The 27,247-nt window shown below is 46.0% G+C and overlaps 1 protein-coding gene and 1 non-coding gene across 5 annotated transcripts; one reads left to right on the plus strand and one right to left on the minus strand.

Moving 5' to 3' along the window:
* The first annotated feature begins 1,015 nt into the window (after window positions 1-1,015).
* On the plus strand, window positions 1,016-26,507 carry LMAN2L (lectin, mannose binding 2 like). 4 transcript variants are annotated; one of them, XM_060117526.1, is made up of 8 exons: window positions 1,016-1,214; window positions 2,429-2,547; window positions 5,592-5,709; window positions 6,527-6,609; window positions 20,911-21,072; window positions 21,326-21,440; window positions 24,608-24,727; window positions 25,057-26,507. In XM_060117526.1, the coding sequence occupies exons 1-8, from the start codon at window positions 1,028-1,030 to the stop codon at window positions 25,197-25,199; spliced, it is 1,047 nt and encodes a 348-aa protein (XP_059973509.1). In that variant the 5' UTR covers window positions 1,016-1,027; the 3' UTR covers window positions 25,200-26,507. The 4 variants fall into 4 exon arrangements, with proteins under 4 accessions (XP_059973509.1, XP_059973510.1, XP_059973511.1 ...); XM_060117528.1 differs by lacking the exon at window positions 1,016-1,214 and adding an exon at window positions 1,374-2,272; XM_060117527.1 differs by lacking the exon at window positions 20,911-21,072.
* TRNAK-UUU (transfer RNA lysine (anticodon UUU)) lies at window positions 4,564-4,636 on the minus strand. Its single transcript has one exon. It is a non-coding gene; the product is annotated as a tRNA-Lys (tRNA).
* Window positions 26,508-27,247: the final 740 nt, after the last annotated feature.

The raw sequence follows: 27,247 nt of genomic DNA on the forward strand, positions 1-27,247 counted from the left end.
CCATGTGGATAATGGTGGCCAGAACAACAGTTGGGACACTTGTGGTTCAAGGGAAAGACAAAGGGAGGGATGGAAAGGATGTGATGGCTTTGAGAAATAATGAGGGATAAAACCATCAAGACATGATTATTTACTGTTTCGGTGGTGGAATTGCTGAGAAAGAGAATGGAAGCTGGGAGGAATCTCACTTTTTTGGCTTCGGGGCCCGGATGTATTATTGCACCAACGGGTAAAGGATTGATTACTCTGTTCCATTTCTCAGAGGACTCGCTGAAGTCGCCCAGTGCCTCCTACTCCCTCACGAGTAATTTAGAAGTTAGTTTAATTTCCCAACATTTGGAGATTTCTCAGAAATCTTTCTGTTATTCATTTCTAGTCTAATACTGTAATGATAGGAGAACATCCTTTATGTGCTTTCCATTCTTTTAAATTTGTGCAGGTTTGGGTTTTTTTGGTTCAGATTATCTTGGGAAATGTTTCTTTTGCAACCGAAGAAAATGTGTCTTCTGCTGTTGTTGGCTGGAATTTCTATAAATGTCATCAGGTCAAGTTGTTTGATAGTGCTCTTCAAGTCTTTTATAAATTTGATAATTTTCCTGGTAATTTTCCGACTACTTGAGTTGTGAAGTTGTCTATTTCTCCCTTCAGTTCTATAGATCAGTTGATAGATCCGCACGGTCAGGAGAGTACTATGGCAGAGAGGCTAGAACGTTTGCGTGGAACTGGAAGAAACATTTTATCTCTTTAAATTTACTCTAGAATGTATAGACGAAATGGAAATCACTACGTATCTCAGCAGGCCTAGTGGCACTCAGGACTAATGCAAATAAGGGAATCGAGGCATTCGGCCGCGCCCCTTTCCTGAGTTGGCAAGGCAAACTGGTACTCAAGCCAGCCAATCGGTGAAATGCTCACCTGTGGGGGCGGGGACTCGACGAGAGCCAATAGGACGTGAAGCAGGTGGTTCCATGGGCCAATGGCTTGGACGACGGGGCGGGCTTTCGATGAAGGGAAGGCAGTGGGAAAGATGGCGGCGGCCCTGGAGCCCTCTGGGTGGTGGCAGCGGTGGCGGCGGCGTTTGTCGGCTCGGGATGGGTCCAGGATGTTGCTCCTTCTCCTTTTGTTGGGGTCTGGGCAGGGGCCACGGCAAGTCAGGGCGGGTCAAACGTTCGAGTACTTGAAACGGGAGCACTCGCTGTCGAAGCCCTACCAGGGTGAGGCGTCGGGGGCGAGGTGGTCGTGCATGGGGAGAGCTTCCGGACCTGAGCTTGTCCGTACAGGCGGGGGCGGTGAAGGGCTTCATGGCCCCGAGGATGCTGCCGGCTGTGGGTGGGGGCACCGGGGGCTCTCGCTGTGTTTGGGAGCCACGGGTACGAAGGGCAGGGGCCCGTTTACCCTCCCTCCCACCCCGGAGTTAGCGCTGGAAGTTTCCAGCAGGTCGAAGCCGCGCTCTCGGATGCCACTAGCGCCGGGCCTGGAGGAAGGGGAGCTTAGAGTTGGACAGGAGGAATGTGGGAAGGGGAGAGAACTGCGACCGATGGGAGTGATTGAGGGCCACTAGCAATGAGCCGGGCTCCGGATGGAGCCGTGGATGTGCTAGAAATAAAGCAGGCGGCAGAGGTAGGGTAGAACTCGGCCGGACTGAGAAGATAAAATTCTGTTGTCAGTTAAGACACGTGTTCTTCTCCAGTCCAGGAGTCCTATTAATGAAAGAGGCTGGTTAGCTTTGCTCTGTTTAGTGTTCGTAGGCTGCTAGGCACAGCTTATCAACCAGAAAATGTACATGGTTAGCTACAAAGAAGACCAAATCAGCGTAGATGGCTTAATTAACACAAGCCTGTTTCCCCACTGGAGGATATGGGGACAGCAAACAAACAAAAACACAAAGTGCAAGAGTGTATACACTGCTGCTAAGGGTGATTATTTACTTAGCAGATGCATCCAGTGCCTTCTCGTTGCTAATACTGTGGGTTATACAGACACAAAGTTCTCGCTCTCAAGGGGCTGATAGTCTGAGGTAAGGAGAAAAGTAGCTTCACGCTTGGATTGTTCAAAGAAAGAATGTGATTAAGCCCCAGAGCCCCAAAGGGTCGAGCTCTTTTGGTATAACTGGGGAAATTTTTTTATTTCATGGTGCTAAAATTTACTCACGTACAAAATGGGGAAGAATGGATCTGAGCTGTGGCTACTGTAGCATGGATAAAGTGACAGCCCTGATGTGCTCTGGGGTCTTCACCTGAGGAAGTCTTTGTGAAAGGAAACTGTAAAGATGGTAAGGAGTTGAGATGTTATGAGCGACGGAAGATGGGAGATCGAGTGACATGAAAGGGGAAAAAGCGGTGATGAGTCCAGCTTTCGGAGGGTCCATGGTGGCTCTCCGAACGGGTTGGTGTTGAAGAGAATGAACTGATCTGCTTCCTCTCCTTAGGTGTAGGCACAAGCAGTTCCTCCCTGTGGAATCTGATGGGCAATGCTATGGTGATGACCCAGTATATCCGCCTTACCCCAGATATGCAAAGTAAACAGGGTGCCCTGTGGAACCGGGTGGTAAGAATCTTTCTCCCTCCTGTGAGGCTGACCCAGAAAGTACTAAAAAGTTCACCGGTGGCATACTGACTTAATTTCACTGTCTATCCCAGTATTCTGTCTTCTGTGGATATCAAGGATTTTCATTTCAGAGATGATCATGACCCTCATAGTGAAATCAGATATTTAGGGAGATGCTCTGTTGCCCTAAGTATATTAAATAATCAGTTTTGATTCTGTTTTGTGAAAATAGAAAAGTAGCAGTCTTTAATTCCTGATTGACCTGATAGTGTTATTTTGCGGGTTAATAAGTTAACTCATGTTTAATTACTTTGCTTTATGAAATAGAAGACTGCTCTTTTAAATTTATCTCAAGCTTCATCCCAGTAACACCACCCCCTACCCCTTGTTATTTCCCTTTGAGTCGAATTTTAAATTTTATTTTCGTGTAAAAGCCACTTTGAGCCCTTGATCATTTTATTTGTCCTTCTCTGGGCCTTTTCTAGCTACATTGTCTTCCTTGAGGTATGGCGGCAAGAAGTGAATGCAGTATTCCTGGTGTGGCTGCACTGTGATTTTGTACAAGTGTAAGATGATGCTTTCTTTTCGGCTTCCAGGGCTCCTTCTCAATCTTTTATGACCACTTTTAGGAGTGACCTTGGCATCCTTTAACACTTTCTCATGGGTTCGCAGAAGCTAAGAACTTACTTGTACATGGTTTTTATCATTAGTTGTAGACAAGTGACTCTCAGAAAAGGAAATGATTTATTTCCCCTGTTCATTTTGTGTGGCAGAGAATTCTAAAGGAGCAGCGGGATGGGAAGTTTCTACGTGGAGCTATTTGCACAAGCTGGCCCCTTATCCCAGATTACAGTGCTGAATTCGGTCTTGGACAGAATGCAGGGCAGTGTGTTCTGGTAGAAGAGGTGAAGGGCTGGCAGTTGAAAGACTTGGGTTCTCAATCTAGCTGTGCCACAGACCCACTGTGAGCCCTGGCAGTTATTTATCCTCTCTCAGTTTGCAGTTTCTCCAACTGTTAAATGAGCTTCATAATATCTGTTCTACTTGCCCACCAGGGTTATTGTGAGAATAAAATAAGGCAATAGACATGAAAAATCTTTGGAAAGTTAAAATGGTTATAGAAATGTGCTGTTGTTTGTTACACCTCTGTTACAAGGTTCACTGATACAGGTCTATGGATTATAAATGATTGTGTCCAAGACTTTGCTGCTGTCTTTCTAGCTGTCTCTACGTAACCCTTTTATGTAGCAGTGATTCTAGTGTAGGATCTAGTTATCTTGCTCTTTTTCAGATTCTCTGATACCTGTATTTTTTGTTATTTGACTCTCAGAATGAGCTTTGGCATTGTTTCTGAGTTATTTGAATAGGATGGATTTGTTTGAGCAGTTCTCAAATTTGGCTGTCCATTGGAGTTGGTGGCTGGGTCCCACCCCCAGAGATTCTGAAATAATTGGAATGGGGTGCAGCTTAGATACTGGGATTTTTAAAAGCTCCCTAGGTGAATCTAATATGCAGCAAAGTTTGAGACCCACTGTTAGACATAGCCCTGAGCAAAACTGTATAGCATTGCGCTACACAAGGCTGTATAGCATTGCGCTACACAAGGCCAAGGATAAATGGCAGACACCTCTTGGCTCAGTGTGAACTTCTCTGGCCCTGCCCTTTCCCCAGAGGCATCATACCTACCCATTGGCTATGGGGCAGCTTCCTGCCACTGAATTTCACTCTTGCTATGAAATCTAAATGAAATAGCAGAAAGATGAGAACCCCGAATGACAACACAGGGATTGGGCTCATCAGAGGAGGGAAAGCTATTGGAGATTTCAGGGTTGTTTGGTGAACTCAGAAGTATCCATACCCCTTTTATTTTTGACTACGTACTCCTAATACTAACACTTTTGGAAGATTTCCCAGAAATTAAAAATGAAAACAAAATAATCTAGCAATATGTTGCTCAAGAGCCAGGACAATCTTTTTTTTTTTTTTGGCCACGCCACGAGGCTTGTGGGATCTTAGTTCCCTGACCAGGGATTGAACCCGGGCCCTCGGCAGCAAAAGTGCGGAGTCCTAACCACTGGACCGCCAGGGAATTCCCCAGAACAATCTGTTTGGAGGGCCTTTGGCTGGACCCCACTGGTCTATCTGCTCTTCCTTCCCTTCTTTCTTCACGGTGAACTTTAACCAGGAGCCTCTGTAAATCAAATACCCACTCTGGTTTGAAAGTCGGTTAAAAGTGTTCAACTATTTAGAACACTTAACCATCCACTTACCTCCTTCTCCATTTTTCCAAGGTTTTGATACACAGTTCAAAAGAAGAAAAACAAGAGTCTGTTTGGTAACCACCTCCTTAAATGTTTTTCCACCAGAGGCTGTCCCTGTGCTGGGGATGGTGGTGTTCTCCTTTGGTGCATTTGTGCTCCTTGGCCGTGGGCCTGAGGTTGGTGGGGGCATAGCTTACCCCTTCTCAAGGGAACTCTGGGGTGCCCCTCAGCTTGGCATAGGGCCAAGTCTAGCCAATTAGAGTTGTTTATAGCATCTGCTAATTATTCCTGGAGACCTTTGCAGAATGACTTAGCTTATCTTTTTCTTTTGTAATGAATGGGGCTTTGACCCTTCTTGAAATCCAAGCTTTTTAGAGTCTTTCTGTCAGAGGGGTGATCTTAAGTTGCCGATGAGTGTTAATTAATCAGCCACCTCTGCTCTGTAGGTTGAGATCCTTTGCTGGGTGGATGTAGGATCACAGTGCTCTAACACGAAGTTCTCTTGTCTTTTCCAACTTTGGAGTGCTATCCTGTTTCTGTTGAGAGATGGTGAAGATAATGGGGAGGTTTATTCACTTTTCATATTAAATATCATATGCAGTTGAATGGCTCAGTCTGTTTAATTTTACCACACAAACACTTAGCAAGTCTTAGATCTCGGTTTTACCCCTTAGCCCCACGTCACCTGCGTTTGTGTTTTCCGAGTCTGTAGACTGTGGATGAGGGCCTGAGGGCTTCGTGTTTCATGTTCCTCATTGATTCTAGGGTCTTTTTTCACTTTAGCCATGTTTCCTGAGAGACTGGGAGTTGCAGGTGCACTTCAAAATCCACGGACAAGGGAAGAAGAACCTGCACGGGGACGGCTTGGCGATCTGGTACACGAAGGATCGGATGCAGCCAGGTACTGGGACCCTGGGTTGCTCTTGTGGGGTGTGTGACAGGCCTGCTTTTTTGTGTGCCCTCTTTTTGAGAAGGGTGCGTCTCCACAGTGCCAGCGGTTTTCCCTCTCCCTTGATGTCTGTAGATAAAGACTGGCCTGTCTAGTCTCTAGAATGGGGTCTGAGTCCTAAAAGCAGCTGAACTTGACTCATCCCAGGGTGATTTCTTGCTAATTGGTAACTTCCGCTTTCCCTTTGAAACCTCCCGGCCCGTTGGCCGGAGGAAGGCACTGCCTGTCCCGAACGCTGGGCATGCATTGGGCACGCTGGTTTCTTCTGGGCATGCATAGTAACCGATCTCAGAACTCCTGAGTCAGGAGAAAGGAGAAGAGTTATCTATTTTTCCTCGTTGTGTGGGAGCCATTGCTCCAAGTTATGGCAAAACTCAGCCTGATTTGACCTGATCTCTTCTGCAACAAGAAGTGGAAACTTGGGAATCCAGTTCTCTCAGGGGTGTAGTCGTCACCAAGTGTTTGTGAAGCAGAATTCTTTAGGGGCGCCTTAGCAACCAGTATGGATCAGGGAGCAACTGGGGTGCTAAACAGGGTGGTGCTGGCCTTCTCTCTTTCCCCACCTTTAATGACAAACAACTGCAGGTGCTTACTGGATGCTTGTTACAGGCCGTGCCCTTCACTGGGTGCTTTTACAGCTGTTTCCTCATCTTAAGGAGAGGCTGGGGAATCTTGTGAATTTCACTTTTTCCTCTATCATAGTGATGTATTATTCCTTTATCAACTCTTGGCTTTATTTCACTGTTCATCATCTGTTCTCTCTCTCTAGGGCCTGTGTTTGGAAACATGGACAAATTTGTGGGGCTGGGAGTATTTGTAGACACGTATCCCAATGAGGAGAAGCAGCAAGAGGTAATGGCAAGTGTCAGAGCTTAGGTCAGCTGCCCTGACGTCACAGCCCTTTGCCTTAGGAATGTCGTTCAAGAGGAAACAGAGGGGAAAGAAAGTGAGGGGTTCGGTTCTATTTTCTTCACCTGCTGAACTTCAAGAGTTAACATCTCTGTCAGGGTTTTTTCTAGATAGAACTGTTTATGGTGCACAGTCTTGGGAATGGCTCTCGTGAATGGGGGCTTCTTCTTTAGTGTTAACAGTGTGCTCTCTTGTGCACGTTGGGAGCCCCTGGGCTTGAGCATGCGTGGCTGGTTGGTGCGCCTAGGCCAGCACAGAGCAAGCTGAGTTTATGTACCTCCACTCCCCTGACGTCCTGTATCACTGCTGAGCTCTCTTCTGTAGCTGCTCCCCCTTGCCAGCATCCTCTTCTTCCTCTTCTCAGAGGACTGCACAGCAAGTCTCCTCTCCTCTAGGAAAGGCTGTAAAAATAAATTGATGAAATCTCAGCATTTTGTTGAAACCCAGTATCTGGCTGTTGGCAGAAGCTTCTTTTTGTTAGCTGACCCTGAGTGTTCTTAAGTACTGTCTTACACTAGCAACAGGTCTGTGCTCGCTCTCTGCCTAATGGCCCTAAGAGCAGATGGTGGGAAGATGATTAGGACACGTTGTTGCTGGGTATCCTGTTGCTAAATAATATTTAGCAAGAAAGGCAGGATTAGGAATGGAGGCAGAACTTACTTTACTTTTTTCCCCAAAAGTTCCTTATGAAAAATTTCAAACTTACAAAAAAATTGGATGAACAGATCATTGTATATACAACACCCAGATTCAACAGTTTTTCACATTCCCCACAGAATTCTGCTTAGAGGAAGTGGAAAGTGAGACCTGAGTTAGGAGAGGAACCTTTGTTGTGGGTCATTTATAGACTTGCTTCTCCACGCTGCTTCTGGGCTCTTCTTCCGTCCATCAGACGTCAAGCACTTTCAAGGTGCCAGGCCCTGGGAATTAGCGAGACCAGCACAGTCCTTGCACTTAGTAGCAGGGGTGCTGATGTAGTAGTGAGGGTGCTGATGGGGGTGCTCCAGGGGGGCTATAGGAAGACCCAGCAGGAGCATCTAACCTGGGGTGGGACGGTGGTGGTGGGGACAGTGGTTGGGAAAGACTTCTTCCAGGAAGTGACATGGATGTTGAAATCTGCAGAATTAGGAACCAGTGCAGAGGGAAAAGCCATGTGTTAAGGTGATAAAGTCAGAGAAGGGAAAGTGGATGTGAGGGGAAAAAGGGGGGTCAGGGAGAGAAGAGGGTAGAAAGAAAAGCAGGGCCCTCAGTCTCGCCATGTTCCAGGGCCGCCATTCACATTGCATTCTTTGCTGCTAACACTTTTCCCTCTTGAGCAAGTTAACTGGCCTGTGAGATTGAGCAGCGTCTCCTTGGGGGTTGGTGACTTGGCTGTTTAGACCGGCAGCAGAGCATCCTGAATGTAGGTGACTCGTCCTCACCGTGCACGTTGTGGGGCAGGTTCTGAAGGGTGGTGTGTCTGTTGGGGAGTCTGGGTTTCTAAGTATTTTAAGGGGGTAAGTGCATTAAAGGATTTTAATGAGGGGAATGTCATGAGAAGGTTTGCAGTCCCGCTGAAGAAATAGTGGTGGTAGTTAGAAATACATCTGAATAAGAGGTGTGGGCTTCAGGGCTTGACTAGAGTTTTAAACGTGGCTCCCTGTTTCTCCCAGAAATAAATCGTTCAGACTCTTTTAGCTTCCATGTCTCCATCAGATAGGAGTAATTCTGGTTGAGAGGGCAGATCTGATGGGCCTCATTTTGTAAGGAGAGTAGATGTGAATCAAAAAAATTAGTTTCAGGGCTTCCCTGGTGGCGCAGTGGTTGAGAGTCTGCCTGCTGATGCAGGGGACACGGGTTCGTGCCCCGGTTTGGGAGGATCCCACATGCCGCGGAGCGGCTGGGCCCGTGAGCCATGACCGCTGAGCCTGCGCGTCCGGAACCTGTGCTTCGCAACAGGAGAGGCCACAACGGTGAGAGGCCCGCGTACCGCAAAAAAAAAAAAAAAAAAAAAAAAAATTAGTTTGAGATGGTAAAAATCGGGACTTCTTTTCTGCCTTACTCCCAGCTACACTTGGAATTACCTGGAGAGCATTTAAAACTATTGATGTCCAGGCCCCGAGCCCAGAGAGCCTGATGCTGTTTTGTCTTAGGTGCAATCTGGGCAACCTTACTTTTTCAAAGATCTCCAGGTGAGAGTCCCATACATAACCAGGATGAAGAACCCCTGGATCAACGTCAGGTCATTGTTTCCATATTATTTATTAAACAAATTTATTTATTAAAACTAAATTTTTAAAAAATGAATAAAAGCAGTTTCTGTTTTTTTTTTTTTTTTTGCGGTACGCGGGCCTCTCACTGTTGTGGCCTCTCCCGTCGCGGAGCACAGGCTCCGGACGCGCAGGCTCAGCGGCCATGGCTCACGGGCCCAGCCGCTCCGCGGCATGTGGGATCTTCCCGGACCGGGGCACGAACCCGTGTCCCCTGCATCGGCAGGCGGACTCTCAACCACTGCGCCACCAGGGAAGCCCGGTTTCTGTTTTTTAGTGGCTGTTATGTGCCGGGTACTTTACAGTTATTCCTTTGATCCTCATCAGATCTCCTTATAGTCAGTATTATTTTTCCCACTTTACCAATGCATACACAGAAGACTGGAGCAGTGTCTTGTCTCAGGTGACAGCCACCTGATTGCACAGGCTGCACTTTAAATTATGGTGTTCTGCCACCTCCCATCTGTTTTTTCCTCATGCCAGGTTGATTTCCTGGAGAACGGAGATGTTCATTCTCGGAGTGATCTCCTCTGCAATTTCAGTTCTCAGAGCTTATGCTCAGTGCAGAGAGTGGAGAAAGTGTACTACTCTCTACATCCCAACGACCTGGTACTGTCTTAGAGGGTGGGGTCAAAAATGTGTTTTGTTAGCGGCATGGTTTTCTTTAACATCGTACTTGAAGGTGCCAGGCATTGTTTTAAGTGCTTTTACATGCCTTACCTATTTATCCTAACAACCCCTTGGGGTAGATATTATTATTATCCCTACATTATGGGTAAGAAACTGAAGTACAGAAAGGTTAAAAAAAAAACTTGTCAGTGACACCCAGGTAGTGGGTTTGACTCCAGAGACTGCAGTCTCTTTATTTTGCTTTATTATCTTGAGCTCATAAGGAGAGGGTGACAAATAATAGTACCTTTTGAAAATTTGGAAACGTCGTATGTTGAAGATGTGCTGGACGAGGAGGACAAGGAGCAGGCAGGAGGGGCTGTGGAACAGTTCAGCAGATCCCTCAAGGCAGTGGTAAAATTGTCTCTCTGGTTTCTTGTTTCCTTGTCACCAGAGTGCCCTTGACATCGTTGCTCAGTTCACTGTCTACCACATTTGTTTATGAGGAAATATTGGGAAAATACTAGCAACATTAATGCATCTGAGAAGGGGGTGAGAGAGTTTAGGATTTAAGTTGTGTTTAGGCTTGCCTCCCTGAAATCAGGACACGTTGTTCAAAATCACATAACCTCAGTTCCCCCATGAGCAATATAAGAATTGTTTAGGTAAGTCAGGAGCTTTAGTATTTGAAGAACAGGGTACCACCTGTGCCACAGTGAGATTGTCAGACCATAAATGGCTGTTAAAATGATAGTTGAAGAAATAGAAAATCTGGATAGATTGAATTGGTAATTAAAAAGTGACTCACAAAGAAAAGCCCAGGCCCAGATGGCCTCACTGGTAAATTCTACCAAACATAAGGTAGAATTAATACCAATTCTCAAACCCATATGAAAAATCAAAGGAGCAGATGCTAACCAGTTCATTCTTTGAGGCCAGTATTATCCTGATACCAAAGCTGGATAAGGACATCACAAGAAATGGAAAGTACAGACCAATATCTCTTGTGAGTATAGATGTAAAAGTCATCAACAAAATACTAGTAAACCAAATCTAGCAACATATAAAAAGGAGGATACACCATGTATAAATATACTGTATTTATGCTAGGAATTCACAATTGGTTTAATATCTGAGCATTAATATGATAAACCATATTAATAGAATAAAGGACAAAAACCATATAATCATATAAATAGATGTAGAAAAAGTATTTGACAGAATTAAATACCTTTTTATGATAATAAAAATACTCAACAAATTAGTAATAGAAGGGAGCTTAACCTGATAAAGGGCATTTATGAAAACCCTACAGCTGACATCATACTTAATTGTGAAAGACTGAATCCTTTCCTGCTAAGATCAGGAATAAGGCAAGACTATCTGCTCTTGCCTCTTCTTTTTTTTTTTTTTTTACAATTTTTTTTTTTTTTTTTTTTTGCAGTACGCAGGCCTCTCACTGTTGTGGCCTCTTCCATTGCGGAGCACAGGCTCCGGATGCGCAGGCTCAGCGGCCATGGCTCACAGGCCCAGCCGCTCCGCGGCATGTGGGATCTTCCCGGACCGGGGCACGAACCCGTGTCCCCTGCATCGGCAGGCGGACTCTCAACCACTGCGCCACCAGGGAAGCCCTGCTCTTGCCTCTTCTATTCAACATTGTACTGGAGGTTCTAGTCAGGGCAGCTAGTCCAGATTGGGAAGGAAGAAGTAACAATTTCTCTTTGTAGATGATGTGATCTTATCTATAGAAAATCCTAATGAATTCACAAAAAGCTATTAGAACTAATGAATTCAGCAAGGTTACGGGATATAAGATCAACATACAGAAATCTATTGTGTGTTATATGCTTGCATTGAACAATCAGAAAATGAAAGTAAGAAAACAATTCCATTAACTATCATCAAAAAGAATAAAGTACTTAGAAATAAATTGAACTGAAAAACTTATACTCTGTTGAAAGAAACTGAAAAAGAGCTAAGTCAATGGAAAGACATTCCATGTCATGGATTGGAAAATTTTCTATCATTAAGATGGTGATACACTCCCCACATTGATCTACAGATTTGAGGGAATCCCTGTCTTTCAAATGCCTAGCTGGCTTCTTTGCAGAAATTGACAAGCTGATTCTACAATCAGTACTGAAATTCAAGAGAACCAGAATAGCCTCCTCTTGATTAAAGAGGAGCAAACTTGGAGGACTCACACTTCCTGTATTTAAAACTTACTATAAAGCTACAGTAATAAAGACAGTGTGGTACTGGCATAAGGATAGACATATAGGTCAATGGAATAGAATTGAAAATCCACACATAAATCCTCACAATTATGACCAAGTGATTTTTGATAAAGGTGCCAAGTCAATTCAATAAGGAAAGAATCATCTTTTCACCAGATGGTGCTGAGACAACTGGATATCCATAGGCAGCGTAATGAAGTGTTTCCCTACCTCACACCATACATAAATGTTAACCCAAAGTGGATCAAAAGCCAAACGTGGGCTTCCCTGGTGGCGCAGTGGTTGAGAGTCCGCCTGTCGATGCAGGGGACACGGGTTCGTGCCCCGGTCCGGGAAGATCCCACATGCCGCGGAGCGGCTGGGCCCGTGAGCCATGGCCGCTGAGCCTGCGCGACCGGAGCCTGTGCTCCGCAACGGGAGAGGCGACAACAGTGAGAGGCCCGCGTACCGCAAAAAAGCAAAAAAACAAAAAAAACGTGAATCACCAAAATTAAAAAGTTTTATACTTTGAAGGACACTATCAAGAAAGTGAAAAGACAACCCATGGAATAGGAGAAAATAAATGTGAATTGTATATCTGATAAGGGACTTGTAATAGTTCTTTATATATTCTAGGTACAACTCAGTAATTAAAAAGATGGCCCAAGTGAAAAATGGCCAAAGGATCTGAATAGATTGCCCAAAGAAGAGATATAAATGGCCAATAAACACATGAAAAGATGCTCAATATCATTAGCTATTAGGGGCATACAAATCAAAACCACAGTGAGAAAAAAACCACAATGAGATGCCACTTTATATCCACTTGTCTGGCTAAAATAAAAAAAAACATAACGAGTTTGGTAAAGATGTGGAGTAATTGGACCTTCATACACTGCTGGTGGGGATGGAAAATGGTACAGTTGTTTTGGAAAACTATTCCATAGTTCTTCAAATGGTTAAATGTAGAGTTTATATGATCCAGCAGTTCCACTCCTAGGTATATACAGCCAAGAGAAATAAAAACATGTCTACACAAAAAGTTACGTGAATGTTCACAGCAGCAAAATAGCCAAAAATGGATCTAACTCAAATGTCCATCAGCTGATGAATGGATAAACAAAATATGTCTATACAATGGGATATCATTCAACATTAAAAGGAAATGAAGCATTGATACATGCTTCAATGTGGATGACCTTTGGAAAGATGCTAAGCAAAAGAAGCAAGTCGCAAAAGACCACATGGTGTATAATCCCATATATAAAAAACGTTCAGAATAGGCAGATCTATAGAGACAAAGTAGATGAGTGGTTGCCAGGGTTGGGGGCTGGGGTGGGGAGAGTGCACAGGGTTTCTTCTGGGGGTGATGAAAGTGTTCTACAGTTCATTGCGGTTATCATAATCTTACCTGTGAACATACTAAAGCCCATGGAATTGTAGATATTTTTTTAAATTTATTTATTTATGGCTGTGTTGGGTCTTCGTTTCTGTGCGAGAGCTTTCTCTAGTTGCGGCAAGCGGGGGCCACTCTTCATCGCAGTGCGCGGGCCTCTCACTATCGTGGCCTCTCGTTGCAGAGCACAGGCTCAGGACGCGCAGGCTCAGCGGCCATGGCTCACGGGCCCAGCCACTCCGCGGCATGTGGGATCCTCCCAGACCGGGGCTCGAACCCATGTCCCCTGCATTGGCAGGCAGACTGTCAACCACTGCGCCACCAGGGAAGCCCCCGAATTATAGATTTTAAATAGGTGAATTGTGTGGTATGTGAGTTACATGTTGGCATTGCTAACTTTTTACAATGTTGATTAAAACACAACCTGATCATCTTTTCTTGGCACCAGGAAGTCATCAGCTGATGGTCATCTGTTTCTCAGGAGAGCCCAGATGTTGGTGAAAAGTTGCAGAGAACTCAGTAGCAGTCTTGGAGTAGGAATGTCTTCTCTCAGTTGAAATCAGAGTATGGTGGCAAGGGGCCTTCCTGGAATGAGAGCCCAGAAGTGCAGCCCTTTGCAGCCTTGGCCCTCATTCTTCCCAGTGGGACCTTCGGGCCTCACCCCTGGGGGCAGAAACAGCTGGTTGGAAAGCGTTGCGAGCAGCCCACTGCTCTTCTCAGATCAGGCCAGCTTGGAAGTCTAGTTTGAGGTGCTTGCCGTATTTTTTTAATGTGATGATTGTTTTTCCTCTTTTGAAACTGGAAGAAAATTAACAATAATACGCCATTCCAATTGAAAAGCACATTCCCTCAAGTCTTTATGTTGATGAAGACACTAATCCCTTTTGGTCTCTTTATTGTTGGTGGACAGAGTTTTTACAGTATTAAAGGAACTCCATAACTTCTGAAATTCTCTTGTTATACTACTTGGATGTGACTTAGGTTTTGTTTTGTTTTTTTCTCAGTCCTTGGTGAGGCAGTGTTTTCTAAGAGACACTCCTTTGGAAACTAGGTCCAGCAAGCTCTCAGATGTGATTAGGTAGTGAGGCTGAGCTTCATTGGTGAGAGCTAGTTTTCAGGGGAAGTAGAAATGTACGGCTTTCTGGTAGGTTTGAATACAATAGGATTTTATATACAGTGTCAGGAGATTCATGGGTTCCCCACAGTAGAACTATAGACAGGATCTCCTATTCCATAGACTTAGCAAGAAGTATTCACATACTACCATAATGGTGGTTAGCAGTGAGATTAAGGTGTTGCCTCTTAGGCTGTGTTCTGCATCTTGGCCCTTTAATCTGGGTAGGTGGGTTATGAACTTCAGTGTTTGGGGCATACTTCGAGTTTAAGGTTTCCTGATTTTACAGTACTCTATTGAAGTCCCCACATTACATGGTTTGGGTTTGTTCTAGTTGGGGATCACAACTAAGATAAATGGGATTAAAATCATTCTGTGAGTTTAAGAGTTCATGATAATTAATGTTCAAGTATGTGAAGCACTTCCAGGCAGTCAGCTGGCCTGGAGGCTGCACTATTCCGTATCCTCCAGTTGAGGAGCTTTGACACTTGGAGACAGAGTCACAGCTAGTCTAGGTTAGTAGGAGTTTGGGGGCTTATGGAGCAGGGACCTTCTCATGCTGCTTAATCTCACTGATGTTACCCATTCTAAGTAGGATGGGTATTGCTCAGTGAATCAGTCATCTCTATCCAGATTCCTGCACAAAGGGTTAGTTGGATGAAGAGTACTGTAGGACCAGTGACTTAGAAAGTTTTGAAAGTCTGAAAAGGATCTGTCTGGGAAGTGGCAGTGAGTGTGTTCTTTTGGTGAGCCAAGGGGCCGGTCACACGGAGGTGTGAAGGGAGGTGCTGTAGAAGAGGCATTTGTTTTGTTAATTCTTATTTTTATGTAAAAGCTCGTTACAGAAAAATCAGAAAAGACTAAAACAAAAACAGAACTATACACACCTTTTTAAAAATGAAAACATTGCATCATATTTAACATACTTCTTTTAAACCTTTTTTTAATTTTGAAATTTTTTAGACAGAAAAATTGAAAGTGTGGTAAATACTAGATTCAGATTAATCATTAAAATTTTTTTAATTTTGATATAATTTCAGACTTACAGATAACTAACAGTAATGCAACAAAGAATTCCAGAATGCTCTTCACCCAGATTTCCGAAAATGTTAATGTTTTAGTACATTGGCTTTGTCCTTTTCTTTTACTTGTATATGTGTATGTCTGTCTGTCCCTGTGCTCATGCGTGTGTGTGTGTGTCTGACCTCATACATACGTGTATATTTTTTCTGAACTACTTAAGAGTAAATTGCCTTCATCATGTTTACCTAATCCTAAATTCTTCACTTGTTTTCCCTAAACACAATGATAAAAATCAGGAACTTAACATTGATAACGATATTATTATCTAATCTACTGACCTTATTCGATTTCACCAGTTGTCCCCACTGTGTCTTTTATAGCAAAAGAAAACCCCAGATCCTGTGTTGCATTCAGTTGTCATATCTCTCCTTTCCTTTAGTTTGGAGCCATTTTCCAGTATTTCTTTGTGTTTCAGGGTATATTAGAGACCTAGGTTTTTTGTTTGTTTGTTTGCTGGTTTTGGTTGTATCTAAGTATATACCAACCATTGTTGGATACTGATGGATCTTGAGAGCAGTGTGGCGTAGTGATTGAGCCAGGGCTCTAAGGCCAGACTACCTGGTTTCAAACCCTGGTTTCCCTACTTAATACCTCCATTATCTTAAACAAGTTTTCTTAACTGTGAAATGCAGATACCGGTACTACCTCTTAGGGTTGTGAGAATTAAATTTATTTATTCATTTGTTTTTGGCTGTGTTGGGTCTTCGTTTCTGCGCGAGGGCTTTCTCTACTTGCGGTGAGCGGGGGCCACTCTTCATCGCGGTGCGCGGGCCTTTCACTGCCGCAGCCTCTCTTGTTGCGGAGCACAAGCTCCAGATGTGCAGGCTCAGTAGTTGTGGCTCACGGGCCTAGTTGCTCCGCGGCATGTGGGGATCTTCCCAGACCAGGGCTCGAACCCGTGTCCCCTGCATTGGCAGGCAGATTCTCAACCACTGCACCACCAGGGAAGCCCAGGGTTGTGAGAATTAAATGAACGCATATGTGTACATTACTGAGTACAGTGGCTGGCACAGAGTAAGCTCTCAAAAAACGCTAGCTATTCGTATTCACACCACTAGGTGACATTCCCAGGGACGTTTTACCGACATCTTGGCAGTAGCTGGTGTGGCTCTGTGCTCTCCCTCTCCCCTCCCACCCTCCTTTTTTTCACATCTAGGTTCCAGGGAGCAAACTTGGCCAGCTTCCTCAACTGCACTGGGGTTTAGGTTGGTAAACCTGCTTTAAGAGAGTGGCTCCTAGATGCTGGTTCATAGACTCATATTGGTTGGTTACAGAGTTTCACTGGTTTAAGAATAGAAACAGTGAAGTGACTTTTCATAAATGAGAAATGTTTTATTAATTATTTATTTATTATAAAATTATATGGTTCTTTCTTTTTTTGGTTTAAAATGTTCTTTTAAAAAATGATGTTTATTATAGATGGTTGTCCTGTCATTCATTATTATATTTTAATATATTTAGTAGGCAAAAAAAAAAAGCAAGAAAAGGCAAACCTATTAATCCCAAAAATATGCTTAGAGATTTTAGTGGTCCATGACAGCCAATGGTCTGGGAATTACTGCTCTAAAAGACATATGTTTGGCTTTGTGTTTATATATGAACACCTGTGAACAATATATCTAAAAATTCATTAATTTAGTCATTGGTTGAATGAACATTTATTGACTCCCTTCTGAATACCAGACACTGTACTAAATGCTTTACATATTTCATTTCATCTTCGTAATTAACCCTGTGAGCTGTGTATTATTCTCCCTGCTTACAGTGAGGAAATAGAATCTCAGAGAGATTACACAGGTGTGAGTGGTGTAACTACATTTAGAACCCAGGTCTCCCTGATTACAGAGGGCCATGTGTGCTCTTTTTTTTTTTTTTTTTTTTTTTTTTGCTGTACGCGGGCCTCTCACTGTTGTGGCCTCTCCTGTTGCGGAGCACAGGCTCCGGATGCGCAGGCCCAGCGGCCATGGCTCACGGGCCCAGCCGCTCCGCGGCATATGGGATCCTCCCAGACCGGGGCACGAACCCGTATCCCCTGCATCGGCAGGCGGACTCTTAACCACTGCGCCACCAGGGAGGCCCATGTGTGCTCTTTTTTACACCTAGTGGTTTGCAGCCTGTGTGCTTTGCACCTGTGGAATTTCAGCATAGGATCCACACAACCACAAGTTCATGAGTCTCTTTTCAATCAAGTTACACTGAAGGTGCAATACCGTGTGGAGGGCCTTGTAATACAAAAAGTGGAAGACACCTCCCCACCTTTCTGACATCAACCATTTGGACAATAGGTAGGAGTTCCTAATTTTTGATGACTCTTAACTTAGGAATGAAACTACCACCTTTGCCCGAGTCAGGGTGATTCTTCTGCCTTTGGTTCTGGCTGTATATAGGCTGCTTTCCAAGGAAACAAAATGAGCTGCTCTGTCAAACGAGTGGGTACCCAAGGAACCCTTCAAGAACTCCTGACTGGGCATAGACATTAAGATGGCATTTAAAGACATCGTTAATGTGAGGTGGAAGGTGGAAGGCCAAGTCAGGAGTTGCTGAAGTAGACAGATTCCAGCTCCAAAGCTGTGGGACTCTGTCTAAGGCAGTATTTCTTAACTTGGGCTGCACATCCCAGTCGTCTGTGGTGCCTCTTAAAAAATACATAGTCCCATGCCCCATTCTAGACCTACTGAGTGAGGCTCTTTGACTGCGGGACCCACGTGTATGTGCAGTTGAAAAGCTCCCCCAGGTCATCCTGATGCCCAGCTTGCCTCTGGCTGATACTGGCTGATTGGCTGCTTCACCAGCCTTGGGAAGAGTAAGGTCCCCTTAGGTTAAGGATCGCTGTCCTAGGCACGCCCTTGAAAGTTACAACTTCAACTTCTTTTTTTTTTTTTTTTTTACAACTTCAACTTCTGATCACAGGTCAGGTGCTGGGGTTGATAAATGAAGCAAGCCTTGGGATCATCAGAGCTCACGAGGGCATTTTCAATCCCTTCTTTCCCTAATTGTTCACTGAAGTTACGGGCTTTCTTGTCAGAAGCCCATCTCTGTGAACTGCTGGTAACATACTCATGATTCTCTTTTCCTGAATGATAGTTGTAGAAGAGTAGTTTTCCAGTAGTTTAATCATCCACTGATTCATTTCATACCTTTCTGTAATCCTCTACATACGCCACCAGTGGCACAAGAGAAGAGCCGCTGCTCTGAGGCTCACCCCAGACCCTTGCTGTGGCCTGTGAGGGGCTGGTGTGAGCTGGCTCCCTCCTCAACTCACACCAGCCCCTTCTTCACTAGCTGGGTTGAAGACACCCCTGTCATCTCCTGGTCCTTGAATATGCTCACCTCATGCTTCCTGTGCCCTCGGATTTTTTGGTGGATTCCCTCTAACTACTTGGGTCTCAGCTCAGATGTTGTCTCCTCAGAGAGATGTTTCCTCATCAGTCTCTATTGTGTTACCTATTTTATTTTCATCATAGCATTTATCAGTCTCAAATGATTTTATTATTTATTGTTTGTCCCCTCCACTTTAATGTCAGCTCCATGAGAGCAGATGTCTGCCTATCTTGTTTGCCATTGAGCTCCCAGCATCTGGGACTGTGCCTGGCTCGTAACAGGTGCTCACTAAGTATTAGAGGGCAGGAACGCTTTGGGTTCTCCACCTTTGCCCACACTTCCTGTAGGGCAGGGCCGAGCTGAGCTTGTACGGGTATCTCTTATTGCTCGTAGTTTAGAACTGTAGCAGTTTTCTGGAGCAAAGCTCAACATGCTTGAACCTTGTGATTTTTCTTTCTAAGTCTGTCCTGCTGCAACGTTCCCACAGAGCTTTTTCTTGCCCACATGTTGTCGGTTAGAATAACTGTTTGGAAATATATGTCCATAAGGCTCAATTACAGGGTAAATGATCCCTTTGGATTAGAGTTAATTTGATAGCCTCTCAAGTGGTGGGATTTTTGTCTTCTGGGCAAGAGCTATATCCTGAGATCCTGGGCAGCAAAGGACATCTTGAATTTGGAAGAATTTAGCCCTCTTTATCACTCCTGTCCCTCCCCTTGCTAAAGAAATACTGTAGTCTGGGTACAGACCAACTCATGGCCTGACTTTTGGACTGTCAGAGACATAAGTGAGACCTGCTTGGAGAGTGTGATGCTGTGTGTTTTATAAAGTTACAGAGAGTTTCAGGACCCCATGTGGGTTAGAGGGGTCTTCCTAGTGGACCCCTTTGAGAATCTGACGATAGCAGCAGACCCTCTCCTTAGAAAATGTACAAACACCTATGCATATAGTTTTGCCTGTAATTTTGAGGGGTATGAGGACTTGCGAAATGCCTTCCATGGACCCTGAAATTCTGTTTGGGGATTTAGATGGGTTTGCTCATCCACCACAGCTGGGTCATAGCTCTTCCATGGCTGTTTCTTTCTGACTTGGTCTCCTGTCTTCTGTGCCCTCTCTTGTTTTTATAATAACCTGCTGGACCCTCTCAGGCCCAGAAGAGACGATATTCTCCCGGAGTCCAGGTACTCAGTTCTTGACCCACCATGGCCATCCCATACTCCCTATGTGTCCATCCAACATTTGCTACTGTTTAGAATCCGTGTGGCTATTGTCTCAGGAGTCACCAGTCTCCGATTCTGACTGCATCTTCACCTTGCATGTTGATTGTTTAGGACAATGAGGGACTCACCAAAGAAGTGGCATGTCTCATGTTTCCTGTCCTTTCATCCCCCTGCCTCTCTGCACTGCCTTAGCACTGGGCTTGTTCTGGAATGGTTAGCTCATTATTTCTAGGGAAGAATTTGCTCCACGAGTCTATTGGAGAGAGAGGGCCTCTGAAGTAGGTGGGAAAATGGGTGGCATGTGGGGCAACTTTCAGTGGGAGAACCTCGCCCTGAGTATTAGTGGGAGAAGTTATGTGTGGTGAAGCTTAAATGGGCTGGATGGTCTTTTGACTAAGAATAGTCATCTGTGGCTGGAGAACACCACCTTGCAGCCTGGTTCTGACACTGCCCTTTCTGAGTCCTGACCCATTTAGCATCATATGCTTATAGAATTTTAGAATTTGAAAGGTGCTATCCTGAATGGAAAGATTTCCCTGATTGAACAGGTATTTTCGCAGTACCTCTCTGTGTGCAAAATACTTGCCCTGGGGTGGGGAAGGGATGGAGCTAAGGTGGACACATGCAGAGAGGCATAATAAATGATTTTTCTCTTCAAGAAGTTTACATGGCCATTACACACACACACACACGAAGAAAAACAACAGTCTTGGGTAGACTATAAGTGCCAAGTGGCGATCTTTGGGAGGATTGCAGTCAGACTCCAGAGTGTCAGAGGGGCCATTTCAGACCCACCCCAAATGGGTGCAAGGAGGATTCCTGAAGGCAGGTAGAGAGGTCCGTCACTTCTGGGCCATGTCCCTCGAGTGACCATCTCAGTGTGGGTTCTTGGGGGCTGCTAGTGATGAGACAGAGTGGTTGTCTGGTCTGCTGTGAGGAGCTCAGCTTTATGTGCAGAATTCCTGATGCTGTTTGCACAGGTGTTCCTAAGAGTACTTCCTCACCGTTCTCTGCTTTTCCTTCCCTGCTTTCCCAGCGGGTTTTCCCCTACATCTCAGCCATGGTGAACAATGGCTCCCTCAGCTATGATCACGAGCGGGACGGGCGGCCTACAGAGCTGGGGGGCTGTACGGCCATTGTCCGCAATCTCCATTATGACACCTTCCTTGTGATTCGCTATGTCAAGAGGCATTTGACGGTGAGTCCCTGTTCTGGAACTGTTGGCGATATGGGCTGTCTCGCTCCCGCTTCCGTGGCCTGGCCCTGATTTATCTCTTCTTTTTTTTGTTGTTTTTTTGCTGTACGCGGGCCTCTCACTGTTGCGGGCCTAGCCGCTCTGCGGCATGTGGGATCTTCCCGGACTGGGGCACGAACCCGTGTCCCCTGCATCGGCAGGCGGACTCTCAACCACTGCACCACCAGGGAAGCCCCATCTCTTCTTTTTATTCTAGATAATGATGGACATCGATGGCAAGCATGAGTGGAGGGACTGCATAGAGGTGCCCGGTGTCCGTCTGCCCCGGGGCTACTACTTCGGCACCTCCTCCATCACTGGGGATCTCTCAGGTACTGCCATGTGCACTCCTTACTTGCCCTAACTGAGGTCACGTCTCGATAGGCAGCCTGGGTGAGGCTTCTCAGAGGGGAGAGCCAGCCAGGCAGAGCTCTGGCAAACAAGTGCCCTGTGAGCGCTTATCTTCCTGCATTCTCGTGTCCAGATCCCTTAAAAGCCCAGGCGGGGGGTTATCTAGCACAGTTGTCGTCAGGAGATGTTTGGTGCTAATGGAAAGCAGTGTTTGCCTCTACATCAAGCCAGCTCTTCCAGCCTGTGTTTTGAGTTCTGTGCTTTCCTATTTCTTGTGCCTCTTTTTATAGTCAGGTTCCTGTCCTTTCACCTAATGTGCTTAGTTCCCTTTCTCTTAACAAAGCTCTTCCTTGACTCTGCCCTCCCTCTTCCGACCCCCAGACTCTCCCTTGTGCTCAGACTTTTGAATGTGTTGTGTGTGCAGATGCTTGTGTTTCTAAGACATCCACCTCTGTAAATTTACCACCATGGTAAATGCTGCACTCAGGCCTGTGTCTCCGCCATGCTATTAGCACAAGTATTTTTGTAAAAGCTCCTAATGTTTCTTCGCTGTTCTGTGTGCTTGCTGTTTGTCCTCTCTTCAGCTTGTTTGACCAATTACTCTGAAACCCCTGCCTTCCTTGGCTTATGTGGCGTTAGCAGTACCGGGCTTTTCTACTGTTCTCTCTCCTCTGGATTTTCTTCCTACTTGTTTCCGATTAGAAGCTTCTTTTATGTGCTTATTCTCTCCCTTGGCTTTAGCATCAATCATAACGTCTTTTCAGAAGAGGTAAAGCATTAAACTTTTGGTTCTTTTGATATAATGTATTATGAGTGAAGCTAGGATGAAGTAGAGCTTGCTTCTGGCAAGAAAGAAAGGCAAATCCCCATCTGAAATGGGCAGCGTCCACTCAGTTTCAGCCATTGTTGCCAATAGAAAATGTGGGCTCAGTGAGGCCATGTCTTCTAGTTTTTCAAGAGAAGCTGGAAATCTGGATTTTTTTAATGAAATCTGATTTTGTAAATCCTGGCAACTAATTTTTTTTTAAAAAATCAACCTTATTGAGATATGGTTTCCACATAACAGAAGTATATAGCGTGAAGAGTTTTGACAAATACTTACATATATATAACCACCATCCCAGTCAAGATACAGAATGTTTCCATCAGGGAAAAGTTCTCTTGTGCCCCTTTGCAGCATTCCTCCCTTACCTTGCCTCCAGGCAATCATTGATCTGCTTTTTGTCACTTACAAGAGATTAATTTTGGCAGCTAGTTCTAAATACTGTGCAGGTAGGCCAGAGCTGTGGGACATCTTACCTTGGCACAGGTAAGGGGAGGCACAGGCTGGAGATCTTTGCTATGGAATCTTGTAACGTGACTCAAGTTGAAAGAGGTATCCCTGTCCACAAGTTTCCTTTGAGCTTGCAGGCTTCTGGGACCTGCTCAGTTAACCTCCTGTTGTACTTGTCAGTGGGAAGTTGTTCCCAACTGTTGGAAATGGCCAAAGAGAATAATTTTTTGTTTATCCTAAGGAGTCCTTTGTTCTAAGTTCTTGGCGGTAGTACCTAGGTTAGTACGTCCATGTTCTCCGCCTGTAGGATGCCCCTAAATACAAATTGCGTCTTTCTATTAAGGTCTTTCTTGTTAACATCTTAACTTGTTTTGCTGTGGATTATTGGAAACTGCTGAGAAAGGACACATCACAGCTGTCCCAGCCTTTGATGCCCCTACATTGTGAGGAGCATCACTGTGGCTCTTTATCCTGTCCCGTGGTTTAATCTCAGTCCTGGCAGAGAAAACATTTTTTCTAATTGAAGGTAAATCCAGTTTTTTTTACCTGGGGGTCTGCCAAAGATTCTAAGAGTCCAAGCAGCTGTAAATGCCTTCCTAATAATAGAGATGGCAAGAAATCCAGTCTGCAATAACCAACCTAGTAGCAACGAGCACCCCTAGCACTCTTATTTGTGGTCTCTTAATACGAATACCAATACTAAGAGGAACAAGAGCTTCTTGGGGATATGGCTATTGCCAGGTCTAAGGTAGGAAATACAGGCTGAAAACTTCCTAGAAAAGCAAGGAAGATAGCAAAAACTTCTGGGTTCGTGTAAAAGGGACTTGGGAGCCAACTTCAGTAGGCTCCCACTGGATAAAGTTGGGTTGGGTTGAGCTCCAGTAAGAGATACAACTTCAGTGTATTGAGACACGTCAAGTATGTTTGACTGTCTGAATTTATAATGTTACTTTAAAAAAGGAGAGAAAAAATTGAGTCCCTAACTTCTTCATCCTTCTCTGGTAATTAATAGTGAGATTCAGGGTCACAGTTGCTGCAGAGAATTAGGCACAGTCCAGAAGGGAAGTGTGTTCCAGGCCAATAGCCGTGCCCTGCTCATGGCCCATTAAACAGCTGCTGTGAGGCCCTCTCCTGTCTTGCTTGTGTGTGTTGTCCACGTTAAAGGGAAGCTGTGGGGCTACTGTGTCTCCTTTCACTAGAAGGTTTTACGTGTGATTGGGGGTTCTTGTATCGTCTCTAAATTTTATTTTATTTTTATTTATTTTTATAACATTGACTTTCCCTTTTTTATATATTTTATTTACTTATTTATTTATGGCTGCGTCGGGTCTTAGCTGTGGCTCGCGGGATCTTCATTGTGGCATGCGGGATCTTTCGTTGTGGCACGTGGGCTTCTCTCTCTCTAGTTGTGGCGTGCGGGTTTTCTCTCTAGTTGTGCGCGGGCTCCAGGGTGTGTGAGCTCTGCAGTTGTGGCGCCGCAGCTCCAGAGCGCGTGGGCTCTGTAGTCTGCAGCACGCCGGCTCTCTACTTGAGGCGCATGGGCTTAGTTGCCCCGAGGCATGTGGGATTGTAGTTCCCCGACCAGGGATCGAACTCGCGTCCCCTGCATTGGAAGGCGGATTCTTTACCACTGGACCATCAGGGAAGTCCCTCTCTAAATTTTAAAATTGTATAGGTAATGCATGCTTGTTGATAAAAACCATAAATACAGGATAATGTAGAATATTCCCTGTTCTTTGTCCTTACTTTTAGATGAGAAACAGAAGTTTCAGTTATTTTTTTTCAGGTCACTGTTTGTTAGCCGTGGATTAGAAGCTTGAACCAAGACACTCTTTTCAGGGTGGCTTGAGTAATCCTGGTTCTCTTTTTCTTTAGACAACCATGACGTCATTTCCCTGAAGTTGTTTGAGCTGACGGTGGAGAGAACCCCAGAAGAGGAGAAGCTGCATCGAGATGTGTTTCTGCCCTCGGTGGACAACATGAAACTGCCCGAGAGTGAGCACGGGGGATCCTGGGGAAAGGCCCCAGGGCCAGTGAGGAGGTTGAGGGCTGTGGGGGTCTGGGGCGACATGCAGTACAGCTGGCGGGGCTGCCTCTTTTCGGGGTTCTTCTCCGAAGCGCTTGGAGCACTTGCCCCTGCTTTCTCACTTGTCTCCGTGTTCCAGATGAGCAGACTGTGGGCTGTCTAGGTTTTAAATTGCGGCATCCGGAAAGGGAGAGTCTGCGCTCTAGCTCCCAGAAGTGGGGACTCGATAGCTTGTTGGTGGGTCCTTCCCACCGGGCGGGCTCCCTCATTCTGACTTGCTTCTCTCTTGCTTCCTTAGTGACAGCCCCGCTGCCGCCCCTGAGTGGCCTGGCCCTCTTTCTCATCGTCTTTTTCTCTTTGGTGTTTTCCGTATTTGCCATTGTCATTGGGCTCATACTCTACAACAAATGGCAAGATCAGAGCCGAAAGCGCTTCTACTGAGCCTCCTGCGACCACGACCTCTGTGACTGTCACCCAGGAGTGTGGGAGGAGCAGGCACCGGCCTGAGCACATAGCCAGGCGGGTCAGGGACTCGGTTCTGTCACTGGAGCCTTGGGTGCAGGGACGCTGTGTTCCCGTGGTCACCCGTGAGGACATCTAACTCTGGATCAGGAAGCCCACCCCCGGGCAACGCTGCTGTGATGTGCCTTTCCCCGCAGTCCTGCCACTTGGGAGCGAAGAGGGATGGAGAGCACACAGGCTGTCATGATGCCAAAGCCACCGGAAAGAGTTGCACAGCCCAGGCTGCCTTGTTGTTGGGCTCAGAGGACCCTCGTGCTTCATTCTTAAATCTGCAAAGACTAGAAAACTGATAACTCCTCCTACCTTCCAGCCATCGAGCCACTGGTGTTTGCTTTTTGTCTAAGCCTCTCTCCACCTGAGGAGCTTTCCTTGGAAATCTGGATGGAAACTTCTACCCTGCCTTGCCTTCCTCTCCCTCCATTCATTGTCCTCTGCAGATGCACCCTGAGCTGGAAAAGACATCTGGCTGCCTCTCTCTTGGGGCCTGGGGCTGCAGAACAAACTTGAGTTTCACTGACCCTCATTAGGTGGCCGTAGGAGGGGGCATTCTGCTGGGGCTCACTGCTCTAGCCTGTGTTCTTGCGGGTGGATCTTGGTTCTGTTGGTGTGTTCATGACCCTCCCAATTAAGTCTCTTTAGGCCCTCAGCCAGGTTTGGCTGAAAGCTGGTGTGCAGGTCAAGAGAAGCTTGGGAGACGTCACGGATGCAGTGGGACTAACTGCGAAACTGACTACTCCACGTTTTGACACCAAAAGCAACATCTGTCACATGATCTGAACACGTGGAGATGTTTCTGGACTCTCTGGAGCCTGCTTAGCTGCATGTTTTGTGTTCATCATAATTTTTGGAATCCTACTTAGAGTGTTCAAAACGTAAGGAAACTTTGTTCTTATAGCTTGAGCTTGGATACTCCCCAAAGAGGAAACCTGGCTTCTCTTTCTTAACGGAGAAGGAATGGTTGTTGTAAATCTGGAAGCAGTAGACCCCCGTCATCCGTGCCTGGAAGAGTTCATTGTCATTTGAGCAGCCGAGCCTGAGTGTCCTCTGTGGGTCAGCCCTGATTCCACTGCCTTACCTGATGAGGTGTCACGTGCTGCTCACCTGTCTGCCCTGTGATTCCATTGCTAACAGGCTGGAGGCTCCCTGGAGGGCTTGGACTCTGAGCTCTCCCAGCCCTGTGCTTCTGTATCCTGAGGGAAAGTCTTAACATGGCTGATGGACACCAAACATGAACTTCTGAGTGGCGTTCCTTTTACCGGTGGGTTTGGCTGAGCCTTAAGCCATCCACCCTTGCCCTGCCTTCTGGGTTGGGAAAGCCCTCTGCTCAGCCCTGAAGGAAAGGAGGGTTACCTTGTCTGGCTGTGGGTTTCGGTTGTCTTCAGCTTTCTTGTATCCTTCCCACAGGCGGTAGGGCTCTCGTGCAGGTGGGATGACTGTGGGACCCTCCTGACCTCCCCCCATGGCAGAGCGGCTCCAGAGTGCCAGAGGGTCAGCTGGGGCCCCGGGCTTGGCTTTCGGACCAGGTGGAACTGAGAAAGCAAATGGCTGTTCTGTGTTTTTGAGTTCCGGGGTAGATTGGCTAGACCCCTGTAGTGGGAGGACGCCAGTGGGCTCGTGAGCTGGCCCGGGCAGGGGTGCAGGAGGGGCAGCTCAGCGTGGAGATTGTCACACTTGTGGCCTTTGTGTGATTCTAGCTCATGAGGTCCTTGAGGCTCTGTGAAGAGGGCCGGGAAGACGTGAAATGCAGTGCCCCGACCCGGGCCGGCCTCAGAGCAGTGTGTGGTGCAAGGAAACAATCTGACTAGCGTGGTAGGTTCTGCCCTGGCTCTTCCCTTTTGTTCTAGAAACATGCTTCCCGTCGTGAGTGGGGCCGAAGGTCGTTCTGGGCGCTGGAGTCCCAGCTGTGTCCCAGAGGAGGGGGGCCCCTGGTCACGTGAGGGGTGAGAGCGGCGGCCTCGGCTGGCTGC

Source organism: Mesoplodon densirostris, chromosome 14 (assembly GCF_025265405.1).
Source record: "Mesoplodon densirostris isolate mMesDen1 chromosome 14, mMesDen1 primary haplotype, whole genome shotgun sequence".
In the NCBI taxonomy this organism is placed as follows: Eukaryota; Metazoa; Chordata; class Mammalia; order Artiodactyla; family Ziphiidae; genus Mesoplodon; species Mesoplodon densirostris.